The sequence below is a fragment of the Ostrinia nubilalis genome, chromosome 5 (genome assembly GCF_963855985.1).
Source record: "Ostrinia nubilalis chromosome 5, ilOstNubi1.1, whole genome shotgun sequence".
NCBI lineage: Eukaryota > Metazoa > Arthropoda > Insecta > Lepidoptera > Crambidae > Ostrinia > Ostrinia nubilalis.
Window position 1 is genome coordinate 8,300,775 of NC_087092.1, and position 24,948 is coordinate 8,325,722.

The window sequence follows — 24,948 nt, forward strand, 5'->3', positions numbered from 1 at the left end:
CACCAACAATCATATAAAAGTATAACTCTACACTAGTCTACACTCCTATAAGTCCCTTAGACAGGTATAGGTGTAATTAATTGCAATAATACAGCTTATACATCACGAGTGAACTGTACTAATGCTTTAAGTACACATTGGAACTAAATGTGAACTCTTAAATGGAGTAAAATGTTACTTGGGCTATGTTCATGCAAAAAAGTCGATTCTTCAGTTTTGTCAGATAACACCTTTGTCCACTCACCCCTTCAATTACGTGGTTAAATACCTAACTTAGTATTATAGTCTTTTAAGTCCCGTTAACACTTCGGGGTAAGTTACAAATATCCATCGCCACAATGGTCCAGCGGCGCGGCGGAGTTCGAACCCTCGCTCGTTCCACGGATCTAACGCGATATACACCATTGGCCTATTGTGGGCTATTGTCGCCAGTAGCGGCGTAAGGGGGGGGCGGTGGGGGCGGTCCGCCCCGGGTGCCAAGCATCAGGGGGTGACACAAGTCGCGCAGATTAGTACTCACTGGCGCACATCTGCATGGCAAGTCTGCGGTCTATGTCATGATACGGGGGGAGGGGGTGCGATTGTCTTTCAATCTTCGAATCGGTAGGTAACCCCCAAAATCCTGGGGGTACCAGGGGGTGCTTTAGGACTTATAACGAGGGGGGGTGGGGGGGTGATCGCCCTGGGTGCCAACCCATGCTACGCCGCCACTGATTGTCGCGTCTTTGATAATAACTAAGTACCATGGGTTGTCTGGGAGAAATCGCTTCCAAGAAATAGGACGTACCTACTTACTAAATTGTGCTTTTTCGAACATATGTCTCATAATCGACAGATGTGTGTGGCTTGTTAATTACTATTTAATCTATATACATACCTACCTAAAAACCTGCGATTACAGTAGATTTTTCAGTTTCTAACTATTTACACGTGCCTAGTTACGGATCACGTTCACGTTCATAGCGAAAAAGGTAACGTTCGCCGTCGGCCTTCATCTCGATAATATAATTTTATAGGAAGGAAATAACAATTAGCTATATTGCGAGTTAATTATGAGTAAGTGATTAATTAATCAGAATAGCCAATATTAATTACATCATTATTATAATAATATTACAGTTAACTAATACGCTTAATAATTCGATGTTCTGAGAAGTTGATAAGTAGTTTTCATAATACCAATCTATATTTATAGAATAATTTTCTATTAGCAATGTTTAATTTAATTATTTTCCAGTTAATTTATGTTGGTGCGTAAACTAAGCATAGATAGGATGGCGTGGAACCGTTGACCTGCTTTTACTTTACCTCACGCGAGAAGACTTCTGCGAACTAATGTGGAACTGTCACATAAGTACGACGGAATCTTTTTCAACCATCATTCAATGCAAATACTTGATAGTAATTAAGTTTTTATCTTTCGACTTTGAACTTGCGATGTGAGTCTGTTAGTAATAGAACTAATTAGTACACTTAAACCATATCCCATCGAGTTGACGAGACAAATGAGATTGTCTAATAAACGAGGCATTGAACTAAAATGTACGAAAAAAGGAGTGTCACTAAATATGGACGATGACACCGTTTTCAGACAGTTTCAAGGTTCATAATATTATACAACACACTTAATTTGAGTGGTCTACCTAATATGCAATATGCATGAAAGATTAAATTGTTTGTTTGAACAGGTTAACATGCAGGATCTATAAGGCCATTTTCAGATGGCTTGGGCTTAACTTATTTTATTTAACTAGATTTATATTATAAGATAGGTAAACGGAACTAAAATTACAATTTCATTTGTTTGCGCCGTGGAGACAGGTCGTGTTTACTTTTCTACATTTTTGTGACATATTTAAAGATAACACTATAAAGTGTACATTAACGGCGACATAAGAATTGCGTAGTTCGTTACTTTTATCCGTAATGAACAAATAAAAAAACAACTATTAAACTAGATTTACGTACTCGTATAATACTTTCATCAAACAAATGACAAAAATAATGAGTGGGTTAATGCCGCAAGGATAAAAATATCTGCGACCTATTTTTTCTTGATTCATCAATGGTGTATCTGTTACGGTCAAAGTGATAAATGTGAAAATTATGAATAATCGCCGGTTATTATGAATAATTACCGCATGATTTGGTTAATGTGATTAATATGAGGTCATTTATGTGTGTATAAAACTAAATAGGCGGCTTAGGGGTGGCCCAAGGGCCACCCCCGCCGCACCTTAACCTATTTTTCACTTTAAATCAAAACATTATGTTATAGGCATCATGGAAAAGTAATATTATGCAAGAAACATTCCAAACTCATTATGCCAAATTATATTAATATATGATATCAAAACGTTCAAAAGTTTGGCTGTACACGAGCACGTACACAAGATGTTGTTCTCTTTTAAGAAATTTGTTAGTACTAAGGTTGAATTATTAAATAATCACTGTTAAATGTGATTAATTTATCACTTTTACCGCGACTGTCGGTAATTATTCATAATAACCGGTTATTATTAATAATTTTCAATTTATCACATTAACCGTAACATATCCACAAGTGCGGTCTTTATTTCGGGCGATGATATCAATTTCTGTTAACTATAGGCAATTAAGAAGTGAGTGATTAATGAATAAATCCTGAAATTCCTCACTGAAATGTTTATCCTTCCTTACCTATGTAGTTAGGTATGTATAGGTAGTAGTGGCTTATCGGGCCACTTTAATGCCTATTACAAACGAGGAAATGCAAACAAAGTTATGTTCGTGTGAGTGGTAAGTACGTAGCTACATATCTTTTTGGACAATCGTTAGAACAATAGTTTTGTTAACATAGATTTATGCAGCGCCACCAATATGGCACGTCAAGGCAATTGTCTAGTTTCGAGAACCAAAGGAACATCCTTTTGTGAGAACAATGCGATGGTAACGCTTCATCGCATTCTTTAGTAATACGGGGCACGTGGCAAAGGAAGTTATTTATATTTAAGAGTGATGAAACGTAGTCATTGTTATGAATTAAATTCAGAAAAGCTTTTTACATAACACTAAACATAACATCCTAAGTAAGTACATATACGCGTGAGTTTTAACAGAAACCACAAAACACTGAATTACAGACACTGAAAGTACAGTACCTACTAAAAGCAATAAAAAAATGTTTCAATTCGTTTGGATGTGTAGTGATGTTGGGGTCAAATTACCTACCTAGTTATTTTAGTTTTCTTAAGTGTTAAGTGGCAAGTTTTGTTTAAGTTAACATAATAGATATGAGGGTTTTTTTATACATAGGTATTTATTATGAAGATCGTGCACTATAAAGACTACAATACATCAAGCTAGACAGTTGGCATCTTCTGTAGTAAGTAACAATAGATCGGTATCTACCTACCTATCTGTACATATTTTGCTACTTACAAAATAAATGTATTCTGATGCGCTGTAACCTACACCAAGCGAGTCGATAAACAACCATGCCTTATGAAACAATGACTGCTACGAATACTATGTAGTAGGAAAATAACTCCTCGTAGTGGAAAAGTATCTAGGATTGGGAAAATACAACATAGAAGCACCTCCTCTCAGGCAATGAGCCTAAGCTAAAATTCAAGATTTAACCATTAAATAAGGTTCAATGTTCCGGATATTACTTGTAAACGCTAACTGCCAGTAGGTACCACAACGAAACTTGTTAGATCAAATCCAGTTTTCCCCATTAAACGTTTGGAGAATTCCGTGAAATATTTCTTAAGATTTCATGATGAATGAATACTAACGTACTGCCTATGACGATATTGTTTTCAAAGTTTGATAAGATGTTTTTCCATTTCGCTAAACCGGAATAACCGGTGAGCACGAAATTAGCCTTAAATAGAATCTAGATATAAATAAAATAAGCTTGAAACATATTATAAACAAGTTTTGAGTCTAGTGTCTGCTGCCTAGAAATTTTATCTCTATGTATAAATCTGTGCATTATCATCCTACCTGCAGACTACGGTCTAACATGCGCTCAACAGGAGCTAGAATTTATTATGTATGTAATTTCCTACAGGTAATCTGTATAAGTATTCACTATTGGAAAAAAGAAATATGAAAATGCATTTTCCTTGATTTTACTGTATCTAAACGAAATTAACATGCATGTCACAATCATAATATAAGCTCACCTCCGAAAGTATGTCTCTGCGCGGTTTTGTAATAGTTTCTGATTTAAAACTTGCAAATCAATCTCGATTCGGTGGTGCGTATTTACGAATATCACTCACAGTCCATTGTGTTATAATGTTTACGTTATCGGCGATTGTTTTGAGACGTGTGACGATCTTAGGAGGAACGCATCGTAGCGCCGAGCGGATCCGCGCGCGTGGGCCCGCTCTCGGGATGTGTCCGCGACTAACCGCTCGAACGGACGGCTCGCCAGCAGCGAGACATGGTGGCTGAACGGTGTTTGTCACCGCGCCGCTGCTCGATAGCATGGAAGCGCGTAGCAGCCACATTTCAATTTAGTTCATTGAAAGTACACATAAAACTGGTTGCTAGTCTGGTGCGCTTTCATGCTTAATATTTCCTCCAATATTTTTATTCCAAAGAATAGAGATTCAGTCCTACATTTCATCAACTAGCGGATTTAGAGCATTAATAATTCATCAATAAAATTAAAATTAATATTACGATAAAATCAACCAGGTAGAGACACGAGATGCGTAATTTTTGGTCTTCTTACAAAAGACAGCAACGTCGTCTGTTTACAGGTGCTTGCATGAAATTGACCTAGGGTCTAATATTTATGTATTAGAAACGACGCTCAAGTGTGAACAGATCACGCCGGTGATTGATTTATTTGGTTTTGTTTAACAATTTGAATATATTGGATGCATTTAATTACTTTGAGTGTGGGAATGGGCCACAAATATTAGGATTGGTAAGAAAATTTCAGATATGGCTGCCTTGCATTGCTAAAATGTAAAAAATAGACAATTTGACATAATAAATATTTTATAGATTCCGATGTCAACTATACTGGAGTCACTGACTGACAATGATGAACAGCCTGATGTTGAGACCAACAGTTATTTGAAGTGCCATCGGCACTGAAACGGTTAGTTAGTCTAGTCTAAATTTTAATTTTATTTAAACATCTAAAGCAATATTTGATTAGATATAAATAACGGTTACTAAAATGAATAAGTAGTGGCTAAGTGACCCCGATAAAGGGCACGGAGCAATGCGCGCGCAGGTTTATTCCCCCACTGACCTCCATTCAGGCAATGCGTTTGCGCATCGAACAACACACGTGTGCGTTCTTCTACGCACCCATTCGATGCTATAGTCCACGCCAATAGAAACTGGTGTTTTTTCTAGCAATTAAACCCAAATTACATCGACTTTAATGCAAATGCAATCAGAGACGGTTACACAACATTAAACAGTTCAGTGTCAATCTCTGTTTTAGTAGGTTTTTTTTACCTATCATAATTTATTAAAAAATTGCCAGTTTCTTTTGAATGGACGTTCTCGATCTACTTGGGAAATGATAAAAACTCACAAAATCAGTATAAACGTACAAACTTTATTTTACAACTTAATCAGAATATTGCATGTATGTTATTTTATTTACACATCGCCAATTAAAACTACTTAGTTTGGATAAAATAATAGAATTATGCAGTTATTAATGATGAAGTTATAATATGAATAAGCGCATGAACTAGGTACTATTGTTTATCAATCCGCTGGGTACATTATGTAATGACGGAAACACACACTATTTAGTATGGTAATAAATAGCAGGTAATAATAAGTATCAAGGGAATGCAACCATTGCGTGACGGATCGTATCAGGGTTAGATTCTGCTATGAACGTTATGATAGCTGCATTCACAGAACAGTCAATTTATCACTAAGGTAAGTGCCCCCTACTTCGGTATATTAAGGCACTTACGACTTTAACATTTTATTTAAAAATAACCAAGCATGTTAACAGTATGAAAGCTTTTGTATGCTAAACTTTGGTCTTTTGACAGTAACTTAATACATAAATTATAGTTATATAGTTTGAACTTTTTTTAATATTAATTGTTCTGTGGACCTCTTGTTTGGATCCTGTTTCGTGATAAAATTTTGCTCTGATTCTAAGTTCGTGAACTCATGTCCCCTATTTCGGGATAAGGTTTTATGGATCGAGTTAGGATATTTTAATAATGATTAAGGGTTTAATAAATTTAAAAACGAAAATATACATCTAGAATAAATGAATTGTGTGAATTTGACGATAATTACTTACCTGAAATATTTATGAGAAATAATGTGAGTCTAGCAAGGTACGTACCTTCGTATAAAATTTTGATTTGTTAATCTAACAATATGTGAAAATATTTATATAACCATTACAAATGTGGGGGGGGGGGGGGCTGTCGAACCCCCTTCCCCCAATCCCATCTCTGGAGCTGCTTCAAGTGAGGGTAGCCCCCTGAAAATAACCCCAGATACGCCAATGATTCATAATAAAAAGTAAGTAATTAATAAATTTTTTATCTAGGTAGGTAGGTCAGTATTAAAAAAACTAAAAAATATGTCGATTTCTTTGATGGTATGTATCATAAAAGTACCTAATACTATACATTTATGTATCACGAACTTGTAAAAAAGTAACATTAATACGGTTTCTTGTTTCGTGATATTGATTATTCCAAATTCCCCAAGTAAAATTCATGGATTTTTGTCAAATTGTGTCAATTAACTATTATCTATCCCATATATAACACAAATAAACAAAGACAAATAAAACAAATCGAATTAAAACCAAAATTGCACTGGTAGTACTTATGCTAATTTATCTTAAAATTGGTCATTTATGTGAACTTCAAACTCGTGTCATATAAATTCTAGTGAACGAAACATATACCGAATTTAGGTCATGAGAAACTTAAATAAATGCATTATTTGTTTCATAACTTACATTTAAATTATCATAAATAATTATTTAAAAACCAAGCATAAAAATGTTATCCATAATATCCTTGATTCGGTAGTGTCACGAAATAGGGGACACCCGAAAAATAATATGTACGCTATTTCGTGAGTCAATTAATCGCAATTTTAAAAGAATTCTACGTTTTCTTATAACTTTTTTCTAAGCCAAATCAATTGTCAAGGAACACATGAAACCACTATTACAAGTTTTATTCAAATGGGCGTTTCTTCGCCTTTCTATAAGCTTAAGAAGTTGGAGCGCTAACCTTAGGGTGAGAGCAACCTTTGCACGCCGCACGGCTGTTTTTGGCTCTCTGAGAGTTTGAAGCTTCGTATTGCTCTCATTTTTGGAGCCACAATGTTGGTACTTGGTTTTTTAGATAGCTTAAATAATAGAGTTTTTGTAGTAATGAAGAATTTTAATAAATAATATTCCATTTGCTTATTATTTGAGCTAGAAAAAAAACTTACGAACTTACGTACTATCACGAACTAGTAGCCGTTTACCTTATTTCATTAAAAGCCAATTTTGAAGGAACAACACTTGAGTTTTTTTGTGTTCTAGTTAGGTACAAAGCATATTAACTAATGTTTTAGTATCTCTATTATGATTTGGACTTGAAAATATTTTTTTTTAAATTTATTTCTATCTTGCTTTAATATTGTTCTTACACATTCATTTAGTTAAGTACATCTTAAATTATTATTACATTTAACTTATCCTAAATAAATGAATAATCTCGGCTTTTAATTCTATTTTGTGCCAGGTTTTGGTTTTTGTTGAGGTGTAGGTATATGACTATGTACAATCGTCAACACAATAGGCTTTACGTTTTTGTTGAAAAGTCGCACACAAATTACAAAATTAAAATGTCACAGAAGTTTGATATGTCAACGCCTGTACACCAAGACACCAAGAGACTTGTTGTAACATTTGACCCGGTTGATGTAGGGTTCCCATCACAATCACATTTTCCATTTATGGCAACTCGTTGTATTCTATAGGCCGTGACTGTTGCACGGTTCACGTTAAGAACTTTAGTGAAAAACTTGTCATTTTGCACGAAACTAGTACTCGTGGAATAAAATTAAAGGCTATTGAAAAGCTGGCTCATTAGCGCGTGGAACTGTGTACCACAAGTAACATGGTGGGTGTTTCTACTCAAAATCTATGGAGAAACAACATTTTGAAAGCCCATGAAAAGTATCTCCATGATTTGTGGTAAATATTTACATAATTTAAAAGTACTTTTCCATGTAAAACATTTCTTGATCAAGTCTTCTATTAATTGATCAGAAGTCTATGTCCCAACCCGACGTCTCATCTGGAGGCAGTTTGTCTTTGGGATACTTTTCGAAGTTGGAAAGGTCCCAGTCGTTGGCGACGGGTTGCACCAGCGGCGCTTTCAGCCGGCGCTCGCGTAGGCCTTCCCAGTCAAATCCGAGGAACCATCTGGAAATAGAGGAAAAACAACATTGTAGAAAGTTAAATTTCTCTACCGACAATGCAGACAGAACGCAACTCGCCGAGCCCAGTGTTCTAAATACAGGATGGCCATTTCCTATATGCAGTAACCAGTAAGTAGTTGGTTTGGTTATGCTTATTAAACCAATTTTACCATTAAATTCGTGTATAAGTTTTTGTTTCTTCATAAAAATTTGCGCTCTACCTCAACGACATTAAAGAATCATGTTGTGTCTATTCTAAAAGTGGGTCATTTTGATCTTTATTTTTGATAAACTTGATCACATTCATTAATGCAGGGACATACGAGTAAATCTCCACCCTGTATTTAAACATGTTCTTATCTTTTTCATTTATGCATGCATGACAAACTACCACATCTACTCGTAAATGTAAAAAGTATTTATCTATTTAACGAGAAATGCATTCATTTATTCCATTTAATGACGCATTTCTTCATTTAATCTTAAATGTGCATCGCATAGCTCGTTTCACTATAAGTGGATTAGTTATCAGAAATTATTAATTTTATCAGAAATTTAAATGTAAGAAAGCCAAAACCTATTGATTCAGACATTCTCGCGTAATAAGTGTACCTACCTACTTAACTGTAGGTGAACTGATTATTATAGGTACTGTACCATTATAATTAAGTATTATGTGGGTTACGTATGTTTCAGAGCTCGGCTTTGTATAATAAACAAGTCGGTGAGCGTTGCATGAAACATGCCACTATTATAATAATACCTCTGTGTGAGAATTCGAGCAGTTTAGTATTGTTGCGTGGAAATGAAGTCTTGTGATTTAAGTAGGTAGGTATATGATTTTGCAGAAAATTCCAATGCAGCTATACTTACTCTAACTAAGAGCCTGAAATTTGATCATTGCCTCAAGATTATGAACTCGGGTCGACTTCGACATCAAAATATATGCGAGATGGTATTTGAGAGTTGTAAGCCACTTACTTCTGGTTTTTAACGTCATCCATTCCGTTCTTGAGGTACCCAAGTCGCTCGGCCGGTACAGCACGACACAGCTTCCGAATGAGGTTCTTGGCGGAGTTGGAGACGCGCGGGTGGAAGGCCACAGCATCGATCCCGCGCAGGATCAGGGTGTAGGTCTTCATGTGGTCGCCGCCGGTGGCGCGGAAGGGCGGCTTGCCCACCAGCAGCTCGTGAATAAACACCCCTAACGCCCAGCAGTCCACTGCACGGTCGTGTCCCTTTAAATTGACATAAGAAAATTACTCTGAACGTCATATTGTTTCACTTTATTTTCTCATCCACTACGGAAAATTCTAGCTTAGGTTATAGATTTTCCAGAGAGCTCGAAAAAGAAACGACGTTGACGTAATTACGTTAAGTATTTACTGACCTTATTCAGCACAATTTCTGGTGCAACATATTCAGGAGTTCCCGCAAATGTCCAAGTTTTACTGTTCGCTGATATTCTCTTCGCAAACCCAAAATCAACCTAAAACAAAGGGAAACATTTTTCAGGGTGTAATAATTGTTTGAGATTTTTATATTCAGCAAAAACATTAAGTAAGTGACCTACCAATTTGATATAGCCGTTCTTATCCAGCATCAAGTTCTCCGGCTTGAGATCCCGGAAGATGATGTCCTTGGAGTGCAGGTACTGGAAGGCCTCGACCACGCAGGCGGTCATGAATCGCGACACGTTCTCTGGGAAGAAGCGCTGCTTCTGCAGGATGGTCCACAAGTCGCCGCCCAGCACCGGCTCCATTAGGAAATAGATGTACTTGTTGTCTTTGAACGTGCGGTAGAGCCTGTTGACAAAGTAGGTACTATGCGGTTACTGTTACGTGATTAATCGCTATTAGTAATCCATTGATTTATAAATTATGTGTTGAAGCTTTTCCCTATGACAGTTTAACAACTGCGAAAAAGATTATTACTTAGTTGGCTACACGAATAGTTGGTTTAGCTATAAGGCTAGTTAGACCATTAATTGCTACCTACCAAAGGAAATCAAGGTGACTAAAGTGTTTTAAATTTTCCTAAGGTTCGTTGAAGACTTATTTTCTATATCTACCTAGCGATAGTATGCTTTGTAGAAAATTTACATTTTTATGAGTTCAATGTCGCTGCTGTCTCTCGATTCGATCATACATGGGTACTTCTCATTTACACTCAAATTTGATGGTCACACAATAATAGTTCTTTTATTTTTTTTTTATAAACGGTATATGTTAGAACAATAACTTTGAAATCAGATGATAAAATATCTATTTAGCTACATACAAAATAAATTTTATCGTAATAGAAGCAAAAATAATACGAAAAAATCACATGAAACGATAAAAAACGGGGTCATTTTTCGCGTTCTCATCGTGTCACACCTTCGGTTGCAATGAAAGATTTGGTTACTGCATTCACAATTTTCATTCAATTTGTGTGTAGCATATACTAAAATCATCGTAATTAAATATACTTTCCACACAATAGTCAAAAAAATATCTTCTTACAATTATTTTGAATTGAGAAAGCGAAATACGTTGGTCACACGATTTTAGGTACCTAAAAATTTGAGTAATAATACAAGATTGCCGTTAAACCGAACACCAGCAACCAATCACAGCGTTCTATTCGGTTAACGTCAGTCAGGGCCGCCGCAAGCGGGCGTGCAAGGCGTGCACCGCACGCGGGCGGCACGCCCAGGGGGGCGGCAAATCGGGCGCTCAGAGCTTCCGAGAAGATAAGCTCAGGGCGCTCAGAACAGCTGGGATCACGCAGCTGTTCCCGTCTGACGGAGGAGATGGTGTGTGCAATGCAGGCGGGGGCACCCCCACACTATCAGCCGCTGACCATCACCGTGGAGGGGAATCAGGAAGCGATCATATTGTCCCCTCCTCTGACCCCTCCGCCGCCGACGGAGTGAGGGCGCGTTTGGTTCGTCCTCGTGCTCTCGCTCCGAGGACTCATTTTGCAACATGACGTTTTCGCAGAAGGAGGCTATGGCCGCCCAGGCCTCATTACTGGACAGTAATGAGGCCTGGGCGGCCATAGCCTCCTTCTTTGACTATGCTAGCCAGCACGAGGTCTCGGCCCAGCGCCTCGAGCCCACGCCGCACACACTGCGAGGGTATCGTGCGCCTCGTCCTCCGAGCCACGCGGCGGACCACCTCTCTTCTCGAGCGGGCCTCTCGACTTCTGTCGAGAATGTCAACCCATATGGGAGCCCCGTAAAGCGCAATGCTTTTCAAAATGCTGGCGTAAAGGAGCCGCCATTTGGCTCTCGAACCCCCCCACGATAAAGCATCCGCGGCCTTAGGCAGGCGCTATGACAGTATGGCAAAATGAGGATCAAACTGACACCGGCTATCCACTATCAGGCCCAGACAATTGCTCTGAACCTTAACTTCTATCCTGACTCCATCCACGGTAAAATAATATGGGCGTTAGGAGAAACACTCCAGTCTCCAGATGCGCTTGGCAATTTAAGTGCTGACAGTGGTCGCCAAATTGGCCGCGTCCATACAATCCCTCCCTCAGGCTGTGACGAGTGTCACCTGCATAGCTGATAACATCTACGCCCGGGTGGAGGGCGCCGCTTTGTACCCAATCATATCCGATGTTGAGTTAGCTGGACGGCCTTCCTTGCGCAGCAGGCATAGTTGTCCGGCCTAGGCAGGCAAAGAGGGGCACCCACAGCTGAGTTGACACTGCGGGAATCTATCATGGATGGTAGAGCGAAAGAGGCAAACTGGTTCGGGAAGAGCGCTCGCAAAACCTTGTCTAGCAGAGCCTGCTCTTTAGCCAGTGGAGGACCAATAGGCTGTAGTTGGTTTCTAGCATAAAATCTCCCACAGTTAGTATCGTCGTCCAAACTTGCGAGCATTTCTGCCCTCGCTCGGTCTTTGGCGGCTCCGATTTCATAATGGCAAGCCATATGACGGGTCTCGTGAACGTCTACGCCAGCTACGAGTGAACGCAGCTCAGCTAGTTCAGCCGACCACCAGTAGACAGCACGACAAGGTGTGCGGTAGCGTGATCGAGGCATGTTAACATCACACACCTTAATTAACGATTTTCTTAATTGGATGACCGCCATATCACCGTCCGTGACTATCGCATACGAATGCAGCCTCCTTGGCCATCTCCCGATCAAAGCGGGTAAGCGCCCATCTGGGTAAGGGAGAGGAAATTGAGCGGGTCCCTCCCACACCCTTCATTGCTCCAGTGCGGTTAGAGCGGGAGTAGCACACGAAACGTCCACCACTAACCCTCCCTGCTATCGCACACTCGTGTGCACCGTCCCTCTACCCAAGAGGGATGGGGAGGCTACTACTATGATTTTTGTGCAAATGAAAATTTTCTCCCTTGTATAACTTTTTATCTACGCGACGTACAGAATAAATAAAAATACTTAAACAATTGAAATTTTATCGTCTTTATACTTCTCAAAGACATTTTTCTCATAGTCAACTATTGAAGCGTTAAATGTAAAAAATAATCAATGTTCGGCCCTTTAACTCAAGATGGTGACTAATGCTCTGACCTCTCGAGTTCGAAAACATACTTTTTTCATAACTAGCCCATTAAGCCCATACATAAAAATATACTTAGTTAATACAAATTAAAACATTTTACTTTCCACCTTTTGCAGGAAAAAAATACCTATTGATTGGACTATTAAGTTTAAGAAAATATGTCATAGCATGAAAAATGAGAAAACATCAATTAAATTGACAAAACTCAGTAAGTAAGGTAGTCGTAGGGCGGCATAATCGGTTTTGCACGCGGGCGACGAAACAGCTAGCGGCGGGCCTGACGTCAGTCGCTCTTCGACCATTGGGGAGGTGAGGTAGGTCGATCGTCGTTCCGCGAAAAAAATACGTAACTTTTTGTGATTATCCATAGACATACCGTCGCTTGCTTGAACAATATTTTCTACCTCTAAAATTTAAACAATTTAATTGAAACTTTGCCATTGAAAACTTAACATGTTAGACTTATGTATGTAGTATTCAATTTGAACCGTTAAATTCAAATTTAAGGATAATTCATAAAAAACTAAAATTTTCGTCACCTTCGTGGCATCACCTTCGTGGTGTTTTATACACGAAGGTGATTTTAGGCCACGAAAGTGATTTCTTGCTTTGGTTTATTTTAAAATATAGTGACTGGTGTTTATGTTTTTACAATATTTTAATAACTAATAAATTATAAGTGGTAAGTAGAGATCAGTACATCAATAAATAAATAAGGGCCTCGATTTTTGTTGTCTGTCTGTATGACTGTATGTATGTCTGTATATGTGACTGTGTATCTGTTTGTAAGATAAATGTAATCTAAAGTTTGAGTTAAAAGTTGTACAACAAAAATACGAGGCTCACTCTGGCCTAAATAAAAAATGTATTTTTGTTGAGGGACTGATAATCAGTTAGAGTTCCTTTTTATTGAGGTACTGATAATCCGTTTTTTGCTTCTTTAGCATTTCAGAATGCCACCAGTGTCACCCTTAAAACCAATTGCGTAGAATCTTGTAACTTAGTAGGTGACGTAATCGGTAAAATTTTATCTTGTATTTAAGTAGGTACCTATTTATATTATGTTATTGCTATTTATCTATGAAAATAAGACAAAATATATGTTTTATAAACACTTAAGAGTCATTTACAGTTGTAAAGTTTGAAAAAATTATTGCTGTGAAGTACAGAATCACTTTCGTGGCATCAAAAAATTCAAAACGTTAAAGCTTCCAAACGAGACTCACTTTTTGACTGATTTACTGAGAATACAATCTTCACATCAAGCGCTACAATTTTTGTTTACAAAAAGTTGAAATAAGTTAGAAATAAAATTCGCCACGAAGGTGACGATGAGAACCGTGGCGATGAGAAATACCCACATACCAAATTGTCTAGACACGCCTTCATGTTTATGAGGCTATAGCTACTGCCATTATGCGTGACCGAGAATGTCATGATTTCGAAATAACCAGGTTATCAATTAATTTAATTAAACTAATTTTGCTCTGTTACGGGTGACAGCAATCCTGTAGCTGTTGAAATATTTATTTATCTATTTAAATGCGTAAAACTAATAAATGTACTCGGAAAAAGGAAGACGGATGAAAAAAGCAATCAAAAAACAGGCTTAAATGCAGTGCAGATTTCGTTCATTAATCTTACAGAAGCAACTGAGCGCGACGAAAATAGTAGTTATCTTTATGTATAACTGATGAAGAAAGGATATCAATGAGCAACTAATTGATGGAACAACTCACACCACTCTATTTTAAAATTAAATCTTTGAAAATGTTACTATAAATAACTGAGCTTTGATTAAGTTTGGTTATGAAAATTATTTTGTTTCTCGAGAATCTCTCGACACGTTTCCTAAACTTGAAGTGCTTAACTTATAAGGAAGATAGCGTCTCTCTCCGACTTCGCACATGTGCAATGCTGATATGCATATTTTATACATATAAAACTTACTGTTCCATAAATCCGTTGCGTAAGTTTTAAAGATCTAAGCATACATAGGGTTGATAGGGTCAGACAGCGGAAAGCGACTTTTTTATACTATGTATAGCGAGTGTGTACACACAAGTAAAGCTCACTCGCCTTCGTGAGTTGCCAGAACTTTAATGAAGACAGGAATTCGATCTGCTCACTTGCATAAGAAAGGACTGTCGCACGCCATCATAATGTGCTTCTCGTTGTAGGCGTGCTCCTGCTGCTGCTGCTGGACCATGTCGATCTTCTTGAGGCACTTGAGCGCGAAGGTGATGGTCTTGTCGGGCCGGTACTGCACCAGCTCGACCCGCCCGAAGCCGCCCACGCCCATCGTGCCAACGATCTCCAAGTCTTTTAGTTCCACGTACTCGAACTCTGAGGGGTTAAAATGAGAAAAATTTGGCCACGGCAGCAAAATTTTATTGTGTGAGAGAATTACACACAAGAAATTGTGTAAGTATAGCCTGACCAGGAACATAAAAACCCTCGCCATGTTGCGGAAAACTAATGGTACTAATTTCTTTTAATGGCAACAGTAACTGAAAACTTCATTGACATGTCACCTTGCATGTCAGTCTATTGCTGTCAAAGTGTAAACAAACTTTATTTTAAATGTGCGCAATTGATTTTGTGAATTAAATTGCTAAAATCTTTTTATAGTCGTGAAAGAAAAGTGGTTCACAATGTGTTAAAGTATTTGTCGAAGAGAAATACTAAGGGTTCGGACAATATTTTCATTGAATAATGTTTCCGACAAAGGTTGTCAAATTGACTGACATGTTTATCGTTTAGTACAGTCCACTATGAACATTTTGCTATGGTTTGTTTCAACTATACCAATTTTAAAAAAAATTGTCACTTTCTAAGTGTTTGAAGCGTTCATGAGCAGACATTGCAGTTGAATATTCAAGTTCTGAATTTGATTATTGATGAATAATAATAAAATAAATCCTACTAGCTCGATTGATGGTTTCATTTAATTTATTTAAACCAGGTTACCTATAATAATATTTTTTCGTAAATTTATGAAAATATCAAATTAGCCCGTAATCCTGAATCCTAATACATAAAGTTAGCCTATTAATTTAACACAGGTACGACTGTACTCAGTGTTGCACTATCAAATGCAATTGACGCGCCTCTATGCCAGGGTTTTTATGTTCCTGGTCAGGCTATACCTTCCTTCTAACTCTCGTTACACAGGTTAACTTTTTACGAGAGCGGCACATATTTTGTAATTTAAAAGTGTTTATTTAATAATAAAAATTTCATTTTCATTCAGGATTAAGAGCCATTTTACATTTTCGTGCGAATTTCTAAGATTTTGGAAGCATGAATTACTATCTTAAGCAACACCCAGAGATTATTTAATAACTGCGAAAGATAGGTCAATCCTTGGTGTTGACCATTAATGAAACGGATTTACTAAAACTCTTTTGCTTAATTCACAGTGCCCCATCTCCCACAACCATTTTACGGAAAAATTGCCGCAGACTCATTTTCAAAGTCCTGTATCTATTATTTATGCTCATATAATAAGCTTAAAAATATATAGTAATCATCGGACATATATTCTTGTAGTCCATTAATGAAATAGATTCTTGAATTTCATTACCATTATTGAGTAAAATCTAAAAATAATTTGGCAAATTTGAAGATTAACGTCACATTTTGATCGTGGTTTTTGGTTTAAAAACACAGCAATAACTGCAATAAAAGTATCCCAAAATAAAGAATATTCATTGTAGAATTGATTTCTACAGTTATTGTTTAAATATTAGTAACCACTTTGTCAAAATATTGATGTGAATATCAGTATAAATTACAATACGCAAGCCGACATCGATTAGTATGGCGCGAGCGCCCGTCAAGGTAGGACCTGTGTCATTTTTCCCGCCGTGACGTTTACGTGCGTTCGTGTCGTGAAGCGGTGATTTGTACGGCGACCAAATGCATTTGATACTATGCCGAGAGGCTGTTTCGAGTCGGCCGGCCGAGCAGAAATTGAAATGATGAATTTTAATTTCTTTGACGGATCTGGGTGTAACTATGTATAATATGTAGGTACCATGGTATTTAATTTAATAAATAAATTATAAAAAAGTATATTCATTATGCTAGCACCCTTAACACAAGCATATTGGTTGCCTACTTTTGGACTAGATGGCGCTGTGAAATTGTCCAAAGATTTGTTTATTTATTTATCCGCTTTGAGTTTTGTTTCGTGAAGAAGAAAAAGAAGCGTTTTGTTTCGAGAGGGAAGCTTTGTTGTTAAATCTATACTAATAAAAGAGGAAATATTTAATTGTTTGTTTTTTTGTTTGGAGGCAATAGGCTCCGAAAAAAAATTCTTTCACGATTTAGAATCCTAATTTTTTTCTATGTAGGCTATAAAATATTTTCAAAAACTTTAGTCCAAAATCTTTGATAAAATTCGACGTTTAATAAATAAATTAGATAACATATTAGTAATACTTTTTTTTTCAGTACGATTTTAGTACTTGTTTTTCAGAAATTCTACGATTTAACTAAACTTATTAAGTGTTTATATTTTATGCATAATTTATTAACTTCTAAAATATACATATATCCTATTGATAGATGACGTGCTTCGTATTTTATTAAAATTATTACCTGACTAGGTTAAAAAGGTGTGGAATGTTATTTTGGAGATAACTTGGTTCCATAGAAATATAGAGAGATGCTAAGTAGGTAATGCGCTGAGTTCGAAACTCAGTGTATTATTAGAAATTCACACACACAAAGAAATCAAATTATGTGCTCATTATCCACTGCGGTATCAGTATTCAACGTTCGAATAATCTTTAATACTATGCAAGCAATATAAACTGTTTACATAATGACGTCGCTACTGTCATCATTGCTTTCACAAGCAATATGTTCCAATTTGTCCCATGTCACATTTCCCTTTAGTTTCTGTAATCTGTGCTTGTTTCTAAGTTGATATCAATGAAATATTCCTTAGTACTTTTGATTTAATTTTTTTTTAATTTTGACACGTGTTTGAAAAATCAAGGTCAGATAACAATAAAATAACAAGTGAAAACGTAACATTGCATTGCAACTCGCAATTTCGCAATATTGATGAGGAGATTCCATTGGAAAGTCTGTATTCATTCCTAGGATTCCCCTAACACCATCAAATTCAAGAGAATTCAAGAGAGTGCAGTTTCCCATCTCATGCTTATGGACCACGGTTTAAAATAGTGTGGTTGCATAGAGCCTGCAACGGGCAACCGCGTGCACAGCTGCTCATACTAATTTTCGATACAAAAGTAGGTAAGTGTTGGCGCCCTCACGAGTTTTAGCGGAGTTCTATATTATGGTAGCGGGAGTAGACTTAATGGAAATCTATGCTTCTCCGACGACCAGTTGTATGTGGAATACTCCAGAGTATGCGCACACAATAGCCTGGTGATTTTAGCACCTGAAGGAAAAACAAAAAAACATTGTTTACAAAGAAATCTGCGGCAGGTGTAGTGTTTTAATTTTGTTTTAGAAAGATCTCATAATTTTGTAAGTATTCAAATATTTAAACATAATAATTTGTAGATTTTATATCAAAAATATAATCATTTAACAAAATTAATTTTCTTAGAATATTTTAATTCTATTAGAACCATTTTCCACTTCATCGCAGAAGAAGTCGCGGGCAAAAAGCTAGTATGAAATATGTAGTATTGCCCGCGGCTTCACCCGCTTGAAATTTAGTTTGTCACAGATCGTCATAAATTATAGCCTATACATACATTGTTATTCTGGTCGACGCCAGGGATGGATGAGCGTCGCTGTCGCTGGCGACAGGGTCTTCTGGTTCAGGGTTCATGGCGTAGGTCTCAGTCAAAATGAAATCCACTCTTAGAAATTAATAAACTCAGTGTATTCACGAAAATGATTACACACAGCACTAGAGTCGTATCGGAACTGAGTGAACCAAAGGTCTTGCGATAGGAACGTCCGACCCGAGTGATAGTTGAACACAGACTGCCTAGTACTGCTGTACTGTACTGTAAAGTTTCATCAAAATTTGTTCAGTAGTTTTTGCGTGAAAGTGTAACAAACACCCAGACATCCACACAAACTTTCGTATTTATAATATTAGTAAGACTAGTAAGAAGTAAGATAGTAAGATGAATTATTTTAGTTATTTGTTTACTTATAATAATATTTATTTATTTATTTCTTAGCTCTGTCTGTTAATGGATCTGGAGGAGATGCAATGGCCACCTCCGTAACAAAACAATAGAACCCTATGGAGTTTGGGCTTGTGTGATTCGCCTTGACGAATAGTTCGTATCCAGCGTCCGATGATGGAGCTGTAAGGGGGCAGATTTTTTTTTTCACTATGTGACTGTCTTTATTTTGTACTTAATATATATTTTACATATTATACCTATTCGTGTTTCATTATGAATCGAAATATAAAAGACAATAAACTCTATTAAAATTTTAAATTAATTTATCAAGTTTGAATACCTCATTCTACCTTAAAATTAATTGGCTCTGTGCACGATTACAGCGCCAACTAGCGTCCACAACTTTGTGTGCTCTGTCACATTGACATTTAGGTCGTATATTTGTGAAATGATATCGAAATGAAAAAATAACAAATATTTTCAACTAATAAATTGTTGTGATACCACGATTTGGATGGAAAAAAGGTTTTGAAATCATTTTGGTCATTCAAATCAAATCCAAAAAGTGTGTTTAATTTTGATTGTGTCAGGGTTTGTTTACTTCATTTATAATTGTAGTTTTACAGTAAAACAAAAAGAAAAAGCTACTTTAACGGTTTCATTATATAAAAGTAAATATATTTAAATGTTCCTGTATCGCTAGTAATAAATTAAATATCGTTTTCAGATCGAAATGAGTATTGTTTTGAAGACCGGGTTTGTGAGTTTTACAATATCAAATTCCAACCACAAACCGTATTTTAAGGAAAGTTGTTGGTATTGGCTGGACAAGTCCGAGATGTAGAAGAATTAAGAACAAAACAAGGGCAGAGTTCAATAATTCACGCTCTCATCATAAGGCAAACATCTGTGCACAACAACTACTGTGACTCATTTTTGTACTACCACGTTGTATAGTCTAGTTATTTCCAAATTGTAAACGGCTATTAAACCAGCCCTATCGAAATACAGTCCACTCTTTTATTTAAGTTCCCAGTAGGACCCTTTTCATGCGATTAGTTAATGATATTAAAATGTATTAAGTAGAATCGCTTTGCCATTGACAGATACAACTGATGACAGAGCTTACATTATTTCTACTTTTGACCACCATGAGCGCTGCGATCGATTATGTTACCCCCACCTAGTACTTCGCACCCAGCGAATAACTTAAATCAAGTCTTAATACGGTCACGGCTCAAGATTTTTTTGTCCATTTCAGCGTTCTTTTTACTCTTTTGACGTTGCGTTGACAGCTTTTACCTAAATTCGCGCGGAATATTTTTGTGAAATGGCTCTTAAGTGAATTTTCAGAAACAGATCAATTCCTACTACTTTAGTTCCGTCTCCAATATGGGAAAGGAAAAATCGAGAGACCTCTCCACTTAAGATCGTAGGTAGGTCCTTAATCACGCATTTATAGCCTATACTTACCCAACACATCGTAGGCAACGACTTTGTGACAACTTAATTAAGTAGGTACCTACCTACTTTAAAAAAGTTTTTATGGATCAGTTTTTCAGAAACCCATATGATAACTAATTGTAATCTCACCTACCCAATTTATTGTTGATCAAATTTATTATTCGCAAATAAGCTGAATGTTATCTTTGCGTACATTGTCATTACATTAATCATTAGTTAAGTGACGTCATTATTAAAAGGTGTACCTAGTACCTGGACAAAGAATTTGAAGTACCGAGCAGTGTCATAATATAATCTTTTTATTACTATTGTTATTATTCTACTTAGTATTTCATCCTATTTAATTGTTAACTTAAAACACACTATAGGTACGATACGATTAACGTGTTTAGATTAAAAGTGATAGGTATACAAACCGCTTCTGACTTGCGATGTCTTGCTTTGCTGGGAGGGTCGCGGCACTGTATGCCGTTTTAGTCTCAATTCATCTAGATCACCCAGTAGTTCTGTGAAAGGCCTGGAAGAGAAACACTAATGCTTTACTTAGTTTGGGACTAGACTAGATGATGAGTAAAAATGTTGCATCAAAATTGACTTGTGCAACAGATGAATGTCGGAACGTGAAGTTGGACTGATCTACTTGCCATTCAATGCCATGTATTGCACTGAACCGTGGCACAACAGTCCTACGTATCGTAACGTATCTAGAAAGATCAGAACTTACCCTCGTTCAAGGGTGAGGCATTCAACTCCGGGCGGCTGCGCCGTGACGGTGGCCAGCCGCCGGTCCTCGTGTAGCAACGCTTGCTCGCCGAAATAGTCTCCTCGCCGCAGCGTGCCCACGCGGTTCTCTCCCGCGTCGCCCTCTCGCTTCGTCACCACTACGGTACCACCACGGATGATGTAAAACTTGTCCCCACGATCCCCTTGTCGCACAACAGCCGTACCAGCTGAGAAGAACTCCTATAATAACAAAACCAACGATTTGGTCACAGAACTATTACCACCTCTCGTTCCTACCCCTACAACTCCTGTATAGCCAGGATCTGCAGCTTGACAGCCTATAAAAACCCAACCTATGAAGGTCAACCAGTAGGTCACTCGACTGTCATAATTAAAATACATAACTCAAGTCAACGCTGTTTAACCCATTTACCCAATTCGATAATTTACATACCCTCTTCAAGAACCCGGATATCTTAGTGAGTTCAATGGGGTGGATGCCCTGCAGCAAGGGCACTGACGCGAGGAATCGCACGTTATCTTCTTGCTCCTGACGCCCGCTGCGCACCATGATCTTCTGGAACACTCGCCTCTCCAGCGTCCATACTTTCGCTTCTGTTATACCTGAACGATGTAAACACAGTGGTGATTTAGATGGAAAGCAATAATCTCTTTTATTGCGGATTACTTAAATGATTAATTCAACTGCGATAGAAATGGCGATTACCCACTTTTATGGGATCAATCAGTTTGCTTGAAGTTCGTCACAAAAGAAAAATAGGTATATAGGGTGGATACGATAAGTGATCTTACTCGAACTACACAAAATATTATCGAAATACTCGTTACTGATTCTGAAAGTGCTTCACAAGCTCTATCAAACGGTATAAATAATACTTAGTTTTCAGAATAAACTGGATCTATCTGAAAATCCACTTACAGCGTATAGATGCGAATCGTTTGGCTTTGTATAAAATTGCTAATTCGCCAAACGCTTCACCGGCTCCGAAGGCGCCGACCACTTGACCTCCTTTCAAGACTTCGAACTGTCCATGTGCTGAAACGTACAGGTGGCTGCCACTCTCCCCTTCCCGGATAATGAGGCTGCCTGCTGGACAGTCCTGCGAGCTCATGGCTTCCACAACGGCTTTCAGTCTTTCTTCGTCCATCAAATTCCTCAAGAAATCATTAGCCATAACGGCTTTACTGATTTGTGCAGCAGATCTATAAATATTCAAAGTAGTTTAAATAAGGTAACCTCATTTTCCCGTAGAAGTAACCTCTTGCCTATTAAGTAGCTGTAGCTGAATAATAAGTATCCAACTGTTTGTTATATCAAATTGGTAGGTTGGCAGAAAGACTGTGTGACAGTGTTTTGTTTGTCTAAACTCTAAAGGAAACTTACCTTTGATCTTTTTCAAATTTATCATACTGTAGATCCGAGGCGTCGACGGTCACCGGGGGTGCAATAACTGCTCTTCTTTTGCGCTCTTGTTTATTAGGGTCAATTCGGACTAAGTCCGCAATAGTCTTACGACCTGCGCTACTTTTTCGGTCATCCACTACGCCGCTATCTGCATCCATGTGACTGGATCTGGATTCTCTGCTCTGCTGGCTCACAGCACTGGTCTTTTTGATGTCTTCAATAACGGACAGGTCAACAGCAGACAAGCTACTGATCTTGTTCGGCGCTGGAGAGTATCCATTTGTAATTTCTCCATTGCTCCTTGGTGAAAACTCTCCTAACGCCTCGGGAAATATCTGAAATGTATTGGTATAATTCATATTTCACATTAAAAAGTAAATTAGTACCTATCGTACGTAAAAGTCCTATAATAAAGATGCCTCATTTATGCCTAAAAACATTTTCAATATGAGTAGGTTCGAGTAACAAAGGTCATTCTTAAAGAGAAATAAATTAACATAAAGTTACATTAGGTAGGTACTTCAATTGAGATCTAATTTTTCAAAGCTATGACGTGAGATTAAAAAAGCAAAATTATTTTGTTTCATATTACTGTTATCTTTGCAGTGATTTAACCCACTATCACAATACTTAATTTTTATCTTAATTCCTACTTTTATGTAGCCTATCTACAATACATTGATTATTGTTTCTTAAATTGCTTTTTGTTTCCGCTGGATTTTAAATGAAAGTGGTAGGTATCACTGCCTGCTTCATGTTTTTACTATTTTATACACCTACCTTCTAAATATTTATTGAATGACAGTGTAACTACATCCTTAATTACATTATACCTAGCAGTTAACTTTTTGAAGGCAAAGGACAGATACATTTTCTGAACGGTATGATTCAGTTTTTACCTGCTTACGTTAAAGCGAAGGTCAAAGTGATAGCTCTACCGTCTAAGACTGTAGGAAAGCGGCGTTTTCAGCATAGGTACGTTTATTTTAGATTTAATTCGGCACTTAATATACAAATAGGTAAGTAGGTACTAGATTAACTAGAATATTATGCCAAGGCAATTTTGATATATGAAGGTCGGCGAGGGACATTCCCGATGCCTAATCTCTACGGCGATAATAAGCATTAAAATTATAATGAAAGAGCATAATAAGTTAATGCTCTTTCATTTCTCTACAATTATGGATATAAAGGGACTGTGTTTCTTCTGCCACTTCTTCCACCTGTCCATCAGTTGTTCTTCCGAAGTGGTGGTAAGTCACGATATATTTATTATTTGGAACTTGTTTAACTTTCCCTGAAAAAGGCCTGTGTACTAATAAAGAATTTAGGTAGATATCTGCCTAGTCTAGCTGATTTTAACCATTGTTATACAACTGACGTTTTTGTTTACCTAATAGGACTTTTGGATTAAAGTAATGTTCACCCTGATCCCCATAATTTTAGACATAACGCATCTTTTTAAATCATCAAACCCTACCTATATTAAATAGGTACTTCCAAGTCATGTTACATTTGCAAAGTAGCTATCTAAATCAGTGTAATTTCATTCTATGCGTTATAACTGCAATCAGTTAACACCTATTGTTTGCAGATAAGGAGACGCAGCATTAGGTGGTCAAATGTAAATAATTATAGGGTACACAACAGATTATAGCCAATACTTACTGCGATTGTCTCGCGTCGTGTGGGACGAGCAGGATGCGTGCGTTGCACTTTGTTTAGAGAAAATCCACCTTTGGATGACCACCGGAACGGAGGACACAGCACCATATTGATGTTCTGATCTATCACCGGCACAGAAAATATCACATTGTTTTTTTTCTAATTATGGGAATAGAGAGCTAGGCAGCGCTCGCGCATCGGGCTTCGACTGCGTGATTGGAAAAACGGCACTCGTTATCACTCCGCCAGATTATCTTGCCATTCCGATTGTTTTAATTATTTCACACTAAGGAGTGATTACTATTTATTATCAAGGAACCTTGCAATCTTATCAACATTAATAATATTATCACGCTCCCCCAATCAACGCTCTCCGGCATTGGCAGTTTTCCTTCGTTTACCGCGGCGGATTATAATGTAGAGTCGTGTCGAATCGTTCGCCGCGTTCGTGCCTCAGTGATAATCGCCGTTCGAAAAATAATAAAGTCCTCGACGTCATTCTTTCGTGTCACCAATGATAACGATCAAATTGTTTATTCGATTTCCATTACTGATTAATTTGATTCTTTGGAGAGATAGGAAGGTG

The 24,948-nt window shown here is 37.4% G+C and overlaps 2 protein-coding genes across 2 annotated transcripts in view; both read right to left on the minus strand.

The window, feature by feature from the left end:
• LOC135071799 (ATP-binding cassette sub-family C member Sur-like) overlaps positions 1–4,404 on the minus strand; it is a 33,559-nt gene extending 29,155 nt beyond the window's left edge. The window contains exon 1 of the mRNA XM_063965628.1: positions 4,173–4,404. The gene's annotated coding sequence lies outside the window, so the exon portion shown is untranslated. The remainder of the gene's footprint in view (positions 1–4,172) is intronic.
• A 3,212-nt stretch (positions 4,405–7,616) lies between these two features.
• Positions 7,617–24,642, minus strand: LOC135071802 (cGMP-dependent protein kinase, isozyme 1-like). The gene is made up of 11 exons (XM_063965632.1): positions 24,366–24,642; positions 22,677–23,032; positions 22,212–22,495; positions 21,726–21,895; positions 21,273–21,511; positions 20,965–21,065; positions 15,086–15,302; positions 10,001–10,232; positions 9,818–9,916; positions 9,409–9,665; positions 7,617–8,431 (listed from the first exon to the last, which is right to left on the minus strand). Exons 1-11 carry the CDS (start codon positions 24,468–24,470, stop codon positions 8,272–8,274), a joined length of 2,220 nt encoding a protein of 739 aa, XP_063821702.1. The 5' UTR covers positions 24,471–24,642; the 3' UTR covers positions 7,617–8,271.
• Positions 24,643–24,948: the final 306 nt, after the last annotated feature.

Bases quoted from the DNA above. Each gene is read 5' to 3' on its own strand.
- LOC135071802 (XM_063965632.1), bottom strand. From the start codon at position 24,470: ATGGTGCTGTGTCCTCCGTTCCGGTGGTCATCCAAAGGTGGATTTTCT. The intron at 21,512-21,725 runs GTATGTAAATTA...TTGTTATTATAG, and splicing joins TATCCGGGTTCTTGAAGAGG to GAGTTCTTCTCAGCTGGTAC. The intron at 15,303-20,964 runs GTTTGTATACCT...TTAACCCCTCAG, and splicing joins GACATCGCAAGTCAGAAGCG to AGTTCGAGTACGTGGAACTA.